Genomic DNA, 14958 nt, shown 5'->3' on the forward strand with positions numbered 1-14958 from the left:
CGGCTCCGCCGTCCGAGCGTCCGGGAGCTGTTCAGAAGGAGGTGTAGGTTCGATATGAGGGAAAATTCCCTCGTGGGAAGGGCTGCCCAGCCTTGGCACAGGCTGCCCAGGGCACGGGTGAAGTCACCATCCCTGGAGGGCTTTTAACAGCCGTGTGGATGTGGCACCTGGGGACGGGGTCAGTGGTGGCCTTGGCAGTGCTGGGGATGAGCGCTTGGAGTCGATGGCCTCTCTCTTTTCCAACCCAAACGATTCCATGGCTCTGCTCCCTCCGCGGTGGCCGCGCCAGCACCGCTGCAAAGGGCCGCGGTCCGAGCCCGAGGGCCTCGCCTGTGCCTGTGAGCACGTGTGGAAAACGGGACGTGGGAAGTAACTTAGGAGCTGTTGTGGGTTTTTTTGGCTCGTAATGAAATGTAGCAAATCGATAAGGAGATTTAAATTAGCCTGCATTATACATCGAACGGTATGGCAACCAGCTAAAAACCCAGTAACACAGATGGTGAGCCAAGAAAGGAAGCAGAGGGATGAGTGCCAGCGATCCCAGAGGCTGGAAGGCTCATGGACGTTCCAGCAGCCCCGGTGAACGCGGATGTGTTTGAGGACGCCGGCTGTAGGGCTGGGCTGGCTGGTGGAGCGTTTGTTGAGTGGGGAGGGAGGAAAGACGCGCTGTGAATTCCCGAGCTGTAACGGGGCAGGGAGGCGATTGCCATTTCTTGCCGCCAGCAGCTGCCAGGGGCTGTGGTGGGTGTCTGTCAAGCTTTTGTACTTTCATTGTGTGTAGGTGTGACAAATCTGTTGGGCGCCTTCAAGAAAATGTACGTCATTTTCTTATATACATCATAGTTCTTATTTTTCCCTTTGTGTCTGGGGACCGGCCGTGATCCCTGCTCCATGCGGGCATGCTCTGTCGTAGCGCAGCCCCTGCCTGTGTGACCCAGTGCGAGCCCTGAAGTCCTCAGGAGCAATCTGGGAATGAGGGTTATTTCTGTTTTAGAACCAGCAGAGGCCGCCCCACATTCCCTTTTAGAAAGAAAACCATCCTAGTTTGCAAAATTCCTGGGGATTTACGTATAACCCACACATGCACTCTTTGGTTGGAAGTTTTACTTTGAAGCCTGCGAATGGACTTGAGTGTGAGTGCTTGCCACTTTTACTTTGCTGTAGTAACTGTTATTTTTAACATCCTCTTTGAAGCCAACATGTCCCGAGAGACTGAAAGTGAAGTACAGCAGACTCAAGGTGCCCAGTCGTCACAGAGTTCCTCTTCCAGTGGGTCACAGAGTACTAGTCAGTCTTCCTCAAGTTCTGGGACCCTCAGTTCTTTGGACACCGTTCCGACTCAGGAGCTTCCGTCCATCCCTGAGGAACCTGAAGAGCTGGATCCTCAGCCGTGGGGTCGACTCTTTGCACTTGCAAAAGGTTTCAGCAACTGTGGTATGTGCATACTGTAACAAACCTCTTGGTTTGTTTGTAGGACCTCAGAAAAGTTCTGAGCATCTTGCTAGAGAGCAGTGTCTTCTCATTTTTAAATTAAGTACAAGCAAATTTAAGTATGCAACTTTTGCAATAATGTTTTGTTCTGTACATCCCAGTGTTTATACTGAGTATTCGGATACACGGATTCCACAGACTTAGAGAAATTATAGGGTGTTCATGTTTGTTGTTACATGCTTCATTTTTCCATTTTATAACTTATTTTATTATCATATGGGTCTATATTGCTGAAGGTGAACTGAAAACTACTACTGCTAAGGAGGGCAAAATTATTAAGAGCATAAAGAGGGTAAAATTATTAAGGAATTTTACAAGGTGTCAATACTGCTTTGTCTGAATTAAGACAAATAAACTTGATTGTAGGGGAAGAACCTTTTCTCTGGTATCCTACTCTACCATCTGGCATCATTCTGTAGTGCCATAGTTATTAACTTCCTGCAATGTTGTGTTCTCTCTCTGCTGTACCTTCCCCTCCTCTGCAGACTGTGTGAATGAGGAATACTGGTTTGGGAGAGACAAAAGCTGTGATTACAGTTTTTCTAAGCTAGGACTGTATGAGACTGGCTTCTACGAAAACTACAGCAAGAAGCACTTCCGAATTTTCAGGGTAAGTGCTGAAAAGGTTAACTGACTCTCTGTCTTGGCATAATTCAACAAGTGACTTTGGAGCAGGAATCCTAAAGATATCAAAGCATCTTCAGTGTTGACTCCTTTAACACTACTCTTGGCAATGCCCCACTCACCTGGTTTATGAAATAACCTCAGTAGTCTCATTTCTTGAGCCAACAATAGTAAATTTCTAGTCTGTCATGTCTTTACTGTGAAGTCATTTCTTCTTTACTTTCATCTTTATTATTTTTTTTCTCTTTGAGGAAATGGGTCCAAAAAATTCCTATGTTGCCTACATTGAAGACCATAGTGCAAATGGAACATTTGTGAATAAAGAGCTTGTTGGAAAAGGGAAGAGGCTTCCACTGATTCACAACTCTGAAATTGCACTGTCTCTACAGACCAATAAGGGTAAAATGTACTTTTACTTGAGTAGGTTCTTCACATGTTGACCAGGAGGTTGTTTCTGTGTTGATTTGAGTGTGTTTCTTGGGAGCTGAGCTGCTTCATGAGGACTGTTAAAACACAGCTATGAATAGATGTTTTAGTACTTGCATAAAAATTATCCATATCCACATCAACCCTAGGAAAAAACTAAAAAAGAAAGCCGAGAGGAATCTGCATCAGATACCACCTTACTAGAGTATAAACTTCTGTAGTTGCTTTCCTATTTTAAAAATGCTTTTGGGCTTCAGTAGCTATGCATGTGATGGTGGGAACAGGGGAGACAGACTATTGAAGAGAAGTTCAAAATCCCCCCAGATACCTAACGGGATGCTGCATAACAAATAGAAAATCATCTTAAAAATTAGCAGACCTGGGCATTTGGTTTTTTGTCTTTGCTTTTCCACTAAGATGCTGTCTTCTTGATTGTTAATTCTCTTTGATCCCTGCTGGGACATTGAAATTTTTGCCCATTTTATCTAAGTGTGGTGTTAATTGGTTAAGGATTGTTACGAATGTAATACCAAAATGTCATTTTTCAGTAATAAGATCACGTTGCTACCCCATAGCTGATGTAATTTATAGCACATGTTTAGTTTTTCCTCAAGCAGGCATTTTTTCAGTCATTGTTGTTGACTATAAAAGCTCGGGAAAATAGCTTTGTTTCTTACAACAAAATTTTAAAATTAACAACAGAAAAATGATCTCCACTTGTCTTCCCAGTGTTTGTATTTACTGATCTTACGGTGGATGATCAGATGACGTTTCCTAGAGAACTGAGAGAGAAATATATCATATCAAAGACTTTGGGAAGGTAAGCATCCTTTTTTCCTCAGTATTAAGGTTTGACTTTGTTACCATTGTCAGTACCTTGTTCTGCAATTGTTACCAGTTCTAATTGAGCTGCTGTTTTAAAAGAAAAAAGAAGAAAAATGCTAACACCTCAGTAAACCTGTTCTTTGCAACAACTTTAAACAGGAATTTTGGCTTCATCCCCGTAATTGCCTTGGGGTTTGTAACCTGCCATCAGTGGTGAAAACCAGTTTTTGTTTTGTTTTGTAGAAGATAATAAAGTTTGTAAATTCTTAGCAAGTTTTTAAAGTTTGTATATTAATTTACTCGGTTACTGGAAGTAGAAGGAAGAGCTTTATCTCGGAATACAGATTGCTGCAACATCACTGTTGAGGCCTTCAGACAGAAGGGGAAAGAACTGTCCAGGAAAAAGGAGAGAGAGGCTATTTTAAGAGGAGGCTATTTTAAGAGAAGGCTATTTTTTTCTCTTTTGGAGACAGTTGGTCAGTGAAGAATTTGGAGGTGAATGGTTGAGTAGAAACAAATCCGAGTGGGAAATACAAGAATTTCTTTCTGCAATGTAATTGCTATTTAGTAAAAACACAAGTGCTGCCGTATCTGTTCTTCAGATTTGTGCAATCTGATGTTGAGAGAACCCTTCCTAGGTTCTCTTCCCCTAAATGCTTTTGGGTGAAGGAAATGCTGACAGAGCCTGTCTGTCATATTTGTCCCTATCCTTGGTGCCAACAGACCTGTTGCTTTGCATATTTACTCCTGCAGTTCTGAATGAGTGGCCCTTGACAACACTTGCTATTTAAACAGACTTTCCTAACTGTTGAGTGCTTCCTGAAAGAGGCATGTTTTAGAAAGCTAGAAAGCAGCAGCTCCAGACTGTGTGTAATACAATGCTTTCATTTGTCTGTACTTGTTACACAGATCTTTGACGAGTATTTGTAAGCACTGACATAGCTGTGCTCTCGTGTTAGTGGTGCCTGCGGGGAAGTCAAACTGGCCTTTGAGAAGAGCACTTGTAACAAAGTCGCTGTGAAGATCATCAATAAGCGGAAGTTTGCGGCGAGCGGCCCGAGAGAGGCAGTGAGTGTTTGTGTTTGTCTGTCTGTCCGTCTGTCTTGGCCGTCTTGCAGTGGCCCTGGAATATTTGCTGACTTCTCTGACTGCCTGACCATCTTCAGCTAAAGAGGATTTTCTCACTTAATGTAAGAAATGTAATTTAAATGCCTTCTGATCTGGTAGCATCTACGGGATTCTGTAGGAAATGCTTACTTTCATTCTTTGACCACATTCTGTTGGGTTCATAACTTAGGACTGTTAGTGGGGTGTATACAGAGGGTGGTGTGGAGTCTTGTGGGGTTTGGTTTAAAGGACAATACAGGTATATATATGACAGTATTTTTCTGTTTTTGTCATTTGGAAATTAGTTGGGGATTTCTAACCCGCAGTGAAATGACACGTGTGGAGCAATATCTTGCTCCTGATAGTGACAGCAGATTGTTTATTTAATTCACTGAAGGCACCTGATCAGTTTATGGAAAAAGATTGTATGTTATGATCACTTAGAGTAGCAAGGGGCATGATGGCTTTTCTGGTACTGTCTTTTATTTCTGATGTGTCTTATTTCAGAACAGCACTGTCTTACCCAATACACTTGATTATTTTAACAGAACCCAGCTTTTAATATCGATACAGAAATTGAAATTTTGAAGAAAATAGATCACGTGAGTGTTTCTGTACATTTTTATTCCTTGCTGCTTCCTACTGTATGTACTTGTGTAGTTCATTGACCTTAGTGTGGTAACTAAAGATCAATTTTATCTGTTTAGAAATGTGTTAAAGGAGGCATATGCTTTTTCTTGTAAATTACTGAATGGGTCTTTTTTCCTCTTTTACTTCTATTGTCTTTTTGCAGATTTGAGATTTTAAAAGTTTGTATAAATGAGATGTAAATTTGAGAAGAAACTTCACAGGAGAAATTTCAACCTGAACCACTGTTGTAGGAATCTTTCCTCGATGCGAGTTTTTGTAAATGCCATGAGATAACCAAATATAAAGATTAGTTTTGACTGGCAGAATTTGTATCCCCTCTTTTCTCTGCACGTAAAATACACAAAATGTTGAGGGGATGGTAACTCACAATTGGAAAAATAAGGATTGTGTTTACCAAAGTCTGGGGTGCTCACTAGCCATTTGTGTTAAGTGTTAAAGTGACATGGTTGAAATACTGAAGTAGGAACTTTAGGATTAATTTTTACAAATTATTCTACTTTTTTGTGTGTCTCTATTTGTGTTCCCTTTTCTGTTAGCCTTGCTTAATCAAGATCAAAAACTTTTTTGAAGCAGAGGATTACTACATTGTTTTGGAACTGTAAGTAAATTGTTTGAAAGTACATACATAAAATGAAATGTTTTTCATAACTACAAAGAATGTGCGTAGTTCTGAACTGTGGGGGGTGTGTTTGTTTTATTTTTTTTAAATTTTGCTGGCCTCCACTGTTCTCTGAAACCTCTCTAAAATTAGGAGCTAGGATAACCAGGAGAAGAGTCATCCTTCTAAGCTTTGTAGGCACTTGGTGCCTGGATATTGTTTGCTGTGCTGCTGTTGTGGATGGCTGATACTTTTTTGATTTTGGAGCTTGTAAGAGGTGACTGATCAAAAATCATGTAACAAGTCCCAGTGAGGACTTAGGAGACTGACCCAAACTCAACAGTGCACGTGCTGTGTTTAGGATGTTGCTCACTCATTTTCAGAAACATACTCTGTCTCTGTAGACAAATGTTTTGGTCGTAGTCCTGCCTAATGAAACGAATCTTTTGGAAGTCATATGTTGACTTCTTACCTGCATTTGTTTTAGGATGGAAGGAGGAGAATTGTATGACAGAGTGTCAAGGCCAATCAAGATGAAAGAAGCTACCTGCAAGTTGTATTTTTATCAGATGCTGCTGGCAGTAAAGGTACATAATGGTGAATTCTACCAAGAAAAAATATGGTTATGCATATGAATGTCGGTAAGATGAATTTTTCTGTCACTTGTCATTTCTGAAACCCATTCAAGCAATCAGGACAGCATTCTTAACAATTTGGTTTAACAAGAGAGAAATGGAAAACCAGAATACCTACAAAGGCAACACAGAACTTGGGTCTTCCTTAGTTCTGTGCTTTTACTGAGATGAAGAAATGTAACTTCCCAGAGAATGGGAAGTATGCAGGCCAGGTCTGCACACTGAGCTTGCAGTGAGATTTGTCATTTGGAGCATAATGATTTCTAAGGTGTTTTTTTGTTTCTTTGGGGTTTTTTGTTTTGTTTTTTTTTTTAAGGGAGAGTCATAAGCTGGGGAGCTTTAAATGCCTCTTACGCAGCTATTTCCGTTATCCTGCCATTGCCATGGGAAAAATTGGAAAGCTTACATTTTAAAACAGGTTAACAGTCTGTGTTCCCTTAATTGTCTATCTGTATATATCTAGTATCTTCATGACAATGGAATTATACACCGAGATCTAAAGCCAGAAAATGTCCTACTTTCGTCTTCTGAAGAAACATGTCTTATAAAGGTAAGAAAACTTACATTTCATGTTAATGGAGAAATTTGGGGATATTCCTTCTCATTCTTCTTGATATTTTGTTAAACATATCCAAAAAGATATTATGGAAGTAGTCGTACAAACCGTGAAATAACTTAAAACATTGAGGTTTTTTTTTCATAATGTTATTTTTACTTTTGTGGGTATTTCAACCCATACACTGCATAACTAACTTCAAATGTCAATGCTTTTTTTTTTTGCCTCCCAATAAAATGTAATTCTTGAATTACAGGCAGCATTCCCACAAGTTGTATGCGACAGGGCTTTTTTTTGGTGTTTTTGTTCTTTTATGGGGAGGGGAGGGTTTTGGTTTTCTTTTGTGTTGGTTTTTTTTTTCCACAGAGAAAGCACTGAATAGCTTTGCATGGTAAAGTGCTTATTTTTTAAGTAATCTCTTCTCATAAGCTACAATACCTTTATTCTCTGGTTGTCCATTTATATCTAAATTTGAGAGCACTTTTTGCTAGTGTAAAAGTCTGATCCTCTGTTATATATTTCTCTCTCTTCCTCCTCTCCCTTCTCACTTAAAACTCACAGAAGTTTGGGTAACTTTTGTTCATAGTCATGTACTGGAGCTGGCTTGGAAGGAAGAAACTTGATGTTACTTCCTGATTTATGAGGACAATGTGATGTGTTCTAGTACAGTCCATCCTAATATGTAATGTGGTGTTACCATTTTTAAATACGAGATTACAGATTTTGGACAATCCAAGATTCTTGGAGAAGCTTCTCTTATGAAAACATTATGTGGTACCCCCATGTATCTTGCTCCTGAGGTTCTAAATTCACTTGGGACTGCTGGATACAGCCGAGCTGTGGACTGCTGGAGTTTAGGAGTTATTCTTTTTGTATGGTAAGATACTGTGTAGATGTACCTTCACTGGGCAGTCTTTGACGTATGTGTCTTGAGACATGGCAACTTCAGTATCTATATTAGGAAGTGGAAGTGTATTTAAAACTTCACATGTGTAAAATCACTGTGATAGCAGGGGCTTTAAAATGTGTGATTTCAGTGTTTCATTTGCTGTGACGAAATCTGTGTTATTTAACTTGTTTTCTTTTATGTAGCTTGTGTGGATATCCACCATTCAGTGAGCAAAATAGTAAACTCTCTCTGGAAGATCAAATCACTCGTGGAGAATACAGGTTCATTGCAAGAGAATGGAAGCATGTGTCAGACATGGGTATGACTCCAGCACAGGGGGTAGCAGAATATCAACTTCCTTTCTTGTAGTTTGTGTTTTCCCTTATCTTCCTTTCCAGCTGTATGGCAAATTGCATGTTAATACGTTTAGTTTTTAAAGTAGTGTCTTAATTTTTTTTAAAGTTCGTAGTTAAAGCATTAGAAAGAGGAGATACATTTTCATTGAAGAGATTTCTTAGTAATATTTAATGTAATTAACCACAGAAGTATAGAGTTTGTGGGCACATATGTCTGTTTTTCCTCTTTCCACTTTTTCTTCTGACTTTATCAAGCTGGTCTACAGACTTGCCTAAAGATTCTTCAAGTGTTGAGCCAAAAATGCCAGGAATTTAAAGAATATGAACTAGAACTCCAAAAGACAAATGTTCCAAGAGAGTCATTTCATGGTGCTAGACTTCCAGCTGAAAGTGTCAGTCACATTTGTGGAATCAGCTATTATGTTTGGCCCACTACAAGCTAAGTAGTCTGCAAAATGGAGTTTCTGCATAGTAAACTGCATGTTTGCATGCTTTTATTTTTTTCAGGACATTTTATATGCACAAAATAATTCTAGTATTTGCCTTGGATACTCCTTTATATGTGCAGAGAAGTTTCTAATAAATGATGCTGTCATTCTTTGCCTAATAAACTTACCAAGTATAACTCCTTCCTGAATAATTCGAAGCTTATTCAATAATAAGTCAGACATGTATGAGAACAGCAATTATGTTAAGGTTGTACATAGTCCTACTGGTATGTATTTAGAATAATCAGATACAATGAAAAGTAAATCTTGCTGAAATTCCCTTCTGGGAGTCTTGGAATAATAAAATATGACATAAATGTCGTATTTTCAATGTGTCTAGTAAGCAGCTTCCTAAGAAAATGAAAGTTTGAGATTATGTTGAGCATACATGTGTCTGTCTCTTCTTTCTCACCTTCCCAGATGGACAATCTGCTTTCCAAGACACAGTAAACCAGGAAATTAAATTAAGCTGTCTTTGCTTTTCCACAGTAATACTGAAGCTTTTAGGAAAGTGCTCAGTCTCCTATGCATGCTCAGAACATAAATTGTGAACATGCTCAGTACATCTACTGGTAATTTTGATATATTGAAAAATGTTGTGTCATGTGCATGTGAAGGAAAGATGGTTGCAGTCTGCAGCCCTCCTTGTGCATAGAAAAAAGAAAAGTGATCTGCCCAGCCTGTATTTTTGGGCATTGTTCTGAAGGGGTATCAGGCACATTCTTGCACATAGCTTTTTGTAGGCATATTTCAGGTAATGAATGTATTGATCCTGTGTCAACCAGATCTCTTAATTGTTCTAGCTCTGGATCTTGTGAAGAAGCTGTTAGTAGTGGATCCAAGCAGACGTCTTACCACAGAGGAAGCCTTAAAGCATCCTTGGCTTCAGGTAGGAACTGAGTTTTAACTGAAATACAGCAAAGCTGGGTTGCTGGGGGGATAATTTGTTGATGTGAGCTCAAAGGCAGTTCAGCAGCCTGAATGTTGTGAAGTTTTGTTGATGCAGTGTAATTTGCTTCCACATGGAAGCAGAGGAGCCCTGACCACTGTTCACCAGAGGTGTGATGTGTGCCTGACCCTGCTTTTGGGGAGAATGCCACAGGAGGGGTACAGTGATGGGCAAGGAGAGCTTCAGTTCTTTGGCTTCATGGCAATAACAAGTGTGATCTTAAGTCAGAGCTTAAGCCTGCCTGTCCATAGGTTGTGTCTCTGACAGGAGTCAGCAGGAGAACAGCTGTCATTTGGTGCCTCTCATGGGCATGCACTGCCTCTCTGCCAGCTGGCTGTACAGATTCTGCTGGTTTTAAGACTGGATATTTTCACAGAAAATTAAGCCCATTCTGCACCTGTAGCTGGTCTGTGCTTTCAAAGACTTAGTCCCTGTGGAAAGACTGCAAAAGTAGCATGGAGTAGTCTGCTGAATTCCTTCTTTCAATACAATCAGCAGCTACTGCATCTTTTCTGAGACACCTGTTCCCAGAACTCTTTCACATCTGAGGATCAAGATGTATTTTTTTAGAGACCAAGTCTGACTGTGGTCTGATAAGGATGGACTTCTTCCTTTGAGCATTGTAACGAAGCCCCACTTCCTCAGCTTGTTTGTGTGGGCAGGCAGTGCAGAGTTTGTTTCTGGCAGGTGTCCAGTGCTACTGTGTTCTTACTGTGCTGAATGTGAATAAATGTCGCTGGTTTGGGAACCCTCTGAGTAGGAAGTGATGGTTTCCCTGCCTCCTGTCACAGTCTAGTTTTTGTGAGGGGTAGTCTTTGGGTGGTCTTTCCTTAATTTTGGCACTCCAGAGGTGACCACTGGACTTAACGAGCTTTCCTGGATATTCTTGCTTGAGGAGGCTGAAAAAAGTCACCCAGCCTACCCCTGAGCCACACAACAGGCTCTATTTACTCATGCTGAGCACAGTGCTATTCCTGTTCTCCCCCTGTGAACAGGGTGGTTTACATGCTTTGGTAAAGAACATAAGAAACGGGGTGGAAGAAACGGAATATCCCTCAGTGCTTAAGAGCTGACAGTGTCCCGAGACAAAAATTGCATATGGATGACTCTTTTTAAGTGATTAACTTGACTTAATTATGCTGCTGTGCATCAGAAAACTTTTCCTGGCATTCCTGGCTTTTACTACTGTAGTTTTGTGTGTAACTTCTACAGCGAGTTAATCAGATATACATTCTTACATTTAAATTATAATTCTGAGCAGAAAATGTTATTTAGAAACCATGCTACACTTATTTTAAGAGTTGCTGATATGCATAATGGGGAAGGGGAAATAGATAAGTGATTTAGACTAAGAATTTGAGATATTTCAGTATTTAAACTCAAGTTGTTATTAACTTGGTTATATATTCCATTTAGGGACACCTCTTGCTGTTAAATTTAATTTTGAAGTCAGGGCAAAAAGTTCGAGAAATCATAATAGCCACAAATCCAGATGTCAGCTAGCACACAGCTGCTGTTCTTTGAACTGTTTCCCTTCAGGGGCTGTTACTAAGAGTATCAGATGTTCATAGGTGATGTACACTGCCTGCTTGGAAGGCCAACATCCAGCATGCTCAGTTCTAGATATCACACACGTTGATTACTACCACCAAAAGAGCTCCTGAGTCCTGTTACTGTGAGTAGTGAGGAGTTACTGGCTCCTCTCTCCCTCTTGTGTTGTCTGGAAGTATCGACTTTACAAGTCAGCATGAAAAAACCACACTCTCCATGCGACCAGCTAATGCCTGATAGCCCTCTGATGATTTTGGGTACACTAGGGAGTTTTTCAGATATTAAAAGTAGCATGTTCTCCAAACAATATTTAATTTCTACAGATTTGTTTAAACCAGTAGTGCTTTCAATACATGTGCTTTTCACTCCATTGTTTGAATCTACAGCTTTAAAACTTAGTGAGCTGCTTAAACCTAAGTACTACTCAGTGGAAATGTCCTACCTATATTTAATAAAACAGGTATTTAAGAAAACGTTTCTCAAAGGCGTGTAAATAATTGCTGTTTCTGCCTCTGAAAACTTCACTGAGGTCTTATGAGTAGGACTTAGTTTGGTTGCATGCTAAAGAAAACACTCAGGTGTTTGTTAAATAAATGGAAAAATATTTATCTTACCTTACCCATTAACTCACAGGTACCCACAGTCAAATCAGGTGATGCTGGAAAAGAAAAACAAGTCAAAATGCTGTATAAAATAAAATAGATGTTCACATCAAAGCCTTTTTGTAGCACTTAAGAACATAGTTAAACAAAAAAGGATATACTGCAAGGCTCCATTGCTTAGAAAAAGGACCCCCTCCCCTGCCTTCCCCAAGAAACTTAGTTAAAACTGCTGAAATCCTTAGGAGCTCAATGATTGTTATTTCTAATTGTCTCTAGCAGTGAGTGTCCCATTTGCTTCTCTTGAAATTTCCCAATCTTTGCTTTTCCCTTAAATATTCTATCTACCACTTAGCTACTGTTTTTCCCCCAGGATGAGGATATGAAGAGCACATTTCGACAGCTACTTGCTCAGACACGTACCAATATGGATCCACCACAAACATCAAAAATGGTATGTGTAATAGATATTTGAAGATTAATATTTGATGCGCAGAGAAATTAGATTTTGAAGTAACTCGTAATAAGAAAATCAGTTAATTTTGAGACTTGAAAGAAACGTGCCCTTGGGCAGTATGTGGCAGCCTGCTGGTTATCTCTGCTTCCTGAGGAGCAGCAATGGATTTCCGTGCTTTGTCAACACTTGTTTCAATGTACAGAAACAGTCTCCTAGGCTTTAAAGGATTAACCATATATTTAGAATAAAATTTTTGAACTTTTTTTTTTTTTAATGGATACGAGTCACTAATGTTTAGTATTCAAGGAAAAAATTATCATGTTAGTGCAAATTTAGGATGGCATTGTGCCATTCATTACCAGATGCTAATTAGGTGAATTGTAAACAGCTGTTTCAAGCTGGGAGCAATGTCTTATATGAGAAGGCTCAAATATAATTAGATGGATCTTGGTAGAGAAACATGGGCTAGTCATGCTGCTTTTTTGGTCACAGAAAGGAGACACTGCCAGCACCTGTAATTCTGGAGCAAGCAGAACAGTCAGGCTCTGTCTGGCTTGGTTTCTGTAGCCATCCTGCTGTATCTTTCTTTTAGCCAACCACAATGAGAAAGCGTCACCATGAAAATGAGGAAGAATCTGGCCCTTCTAAGCGAACTGCTCCTTCTACATCGTTTCAGAAAATGAGGTGAAAAAGAAGAGAAAGTGACTTTTGCAAATGACAGCTTTTTGTATGGAAAGCAGACTTTTTTTTAATAAAAATTTAATAATGGAATTTAACATGCTTCAACGTTGTTGAAGATGCAATTTCGAAATAAAAAATTACTTTGTAAGACTGAAGTGACTGCTGTGCATGCATGATACTCTGCACAAATAGTCACGTTCTGGTCCATCCAGCTGTCTGACTCAAGGAAAATACCAAAATAACCTCCTGAACTGAGTTATTAACCATTTTTAGGCTAGCTTCATCCTCACCTGTATTCTTTGTTTCTTCTCTTCCAGTTTCTAGGTTAGGCATGGAAACAATGCTTAGTCCTCACAGATGAAAAAGGAATGCTAGGTTTGTAGAGCTTCTGCCTGAGGCATGGCATTACCTGACACAATGTTGCCCACAGACTTCTGAGGACTTAGACTATTCAGTTGGGATGTAAAACTACCCATGGAGCTTGAGGTGCTCTGGGCTTCAGGTAAAGCTCCTATGCTGGGCTGGGCAGACTCACAGCATCCTGCTCTGGGAAGGGGCTGATTGGCTTCTAAAGCAAGAGTTCCCATCTGCATGGTGTTTCTAACATGTGTGTACTATGTTTATTTCCCAGAGCAGGGACAAGTAAGAGGAAATATGATAACAAGTGATGAAAGGAAGATTTATAAGTTCCTGCCAGGGAAGAACCAGAAATTAAAATGAGAGAGAAACAGTTTTTAGTTTTCTTTGCCTGAGTGAAAATTTTCAACTGTGTAGCTTTTACTAAAGGATATTAATTTTATTATTGGCTGAGAGAAGTTTAGTAACTCTGTTCTCAAATATGCACTTTCTAGTTAAAGGCATCTCCTGTAAGTTCATTTGGAAAGAAAAAACATAATGGGTTATGGAATAAACCCATGTCAGGTAGGAATATGACATCCATGATTCAGGTTTTCCCATATGTGCCCATTGCAGAGGTCTTGTGTGTTTCAATGTATTTGATATTAACCATTGCTAATGATAAAATGCCAGTTCTTAAACATTGATGTCATTCTTAATGAGTCAGGTGGAGAACATCCATGGGCATCTGGATGGAAACAGCACCACTGGTTCCAATGCACTGCAGATACACCAGGGTGCTAGAACAGAGAAGGCATGTCTGTCCTTGAGGATGTGCCCTTTCTGGTGGACACCCATGGCAGACTGGCACATCCTCGGGGAATTCTGGTGCTTCCTGTGGCTCATCTGAAGTAGAAGGGAACACTCAGCTGCCATTTGCTAGATGAAAGGATCATAAAGGATGTGATGTGTTTGGCCTAGGTTTGTGTCCTGGTGTACTGCAAAAGCCAATGGGCTTTGGTTACCAATGACTTTAAAAAGACCTGCATCATTGCCAATGAGAAGGTAATTCCCTAGCTCTTACTTACACTGTAAATTAACAGCAATTGGTTTTTAGATTGAAATAGAAGACACCTGTAATTTATTCCTCTAATTTTTTTTACATCCCTCAGCTGTTAGATAATCTGTAACTGCTTTGCTTGGATCCTTTCCTCTGGTCCTGACTAAGACCTACTTTCTAATGATGTCTTAACTTTGATCTCCCTAATTTGATGACAAACCTTTAGGTTGCTGGCCATGTGTTCATTTATTGCAGAAAGCTTTCTAAAGTTTGGGAAGTGTCACTAAATTTCACTATGGTAAAGTGGCAGCTGATTTGCACTTAGACAACAAATTTCTTTATTCACAGCACAAGAGTCTTCAGCATAATCCATTTGCCTGTTCATTTCAAGGGGCACAAGGGGTCACAGGATTTGGAAGGTTTGAGCTAACAAAGGTGCTGAGCCTCGCTGTGCGCGGCCAGAGTGGTGTCGTGAGTGACCGGTGTCACCGCCTGCGGTGCGATGTGGAGCCCTGCTTACCCTCGAGCTCGGGCCCGCTGCCTTTTGGCAGACAGAGCTGTATCCTCCGTGAGGACGGGCCCATCCGCGGCGGACCCCCCGCTGCTCTGCCGTGCGGCCCCTGCGGCCGGCTGTCGCCCCCGCCCGGCCGGAGGCCGGCAGAGGCGCGGCTGAGCAGCT

General features: G+C 40.4%; 1 protein-coding gene across 6 annotated transcripts; it reads left to right on the forward strand.

Moving 5' to 3' along the window:
* Positions 1-23: 23 nt before the first annotated feature.
* CHEK2 (checkpoint kinase 2) lies at positions 24-12951 on the forward strand. 6 transcript variants are annotated; one of them, XM_025895504.2, is made up of 15 exons: positions 24-43; positions 1195-1434; positions 1977-2101; positions 2367-2514; positions 3271-3361; positions 4326-4434; positions 5022-5075; positions 5661-5722; positions 6210-6309; positions 6821-6907; positions 7627-7790; positions 8006-8121; positions 9450-9535; positions 12119-12199; positions 12795-12951. In XM_025895504.2, the coding sequence occupies exons 2-15, from the start codon at positions 1200-1202 to the stop codon at positions 12888-12890; spliced, it is 1554 nt and encodes a 517-aa protein (XP_025751289.2). In that variant the 5' UTR covers positions 24-43; positions 1195-1199; the 3' UTR covers positions 12891-12951. The 6 variants fall into 6 exon arrangements, 3 of the variants coding, with proteins under 3 accessions (XP_025751289.2, XP_017931960.2, XP_008924956.3); XR_001921129.2 differs by lacking the exon at positions 24-43 and adding an exon at positions 11167-11270 and having other exon boundaries at positions 881-1434; positions 12795-12816; XM_008926708.3 differs by lacking the exon at positions 24-43 and having other exon boundaries at positions 882-1434.
* The last annotated feature ends 2007 nt before the right edge of the window (positions 12952-14958 follow it).

The sequence above is a fragment of the Manacus vitellinus genome, unplaced genomic scaffold (assembly GCF_001715985.3).
Source record: "Manacus vitellinus isolate BGI_N305 unplaced genomic scaffold, ASM171598v3 scaffold_31_pilon, whole genome shotgun sequence".
NCBI classification, from domain to species: domain Eukaryota; kingdom Metazoa; phylum Chordata; class Aves; order Passeriformes; family Pipridae; genus Manacus; species Manacus vitellinus.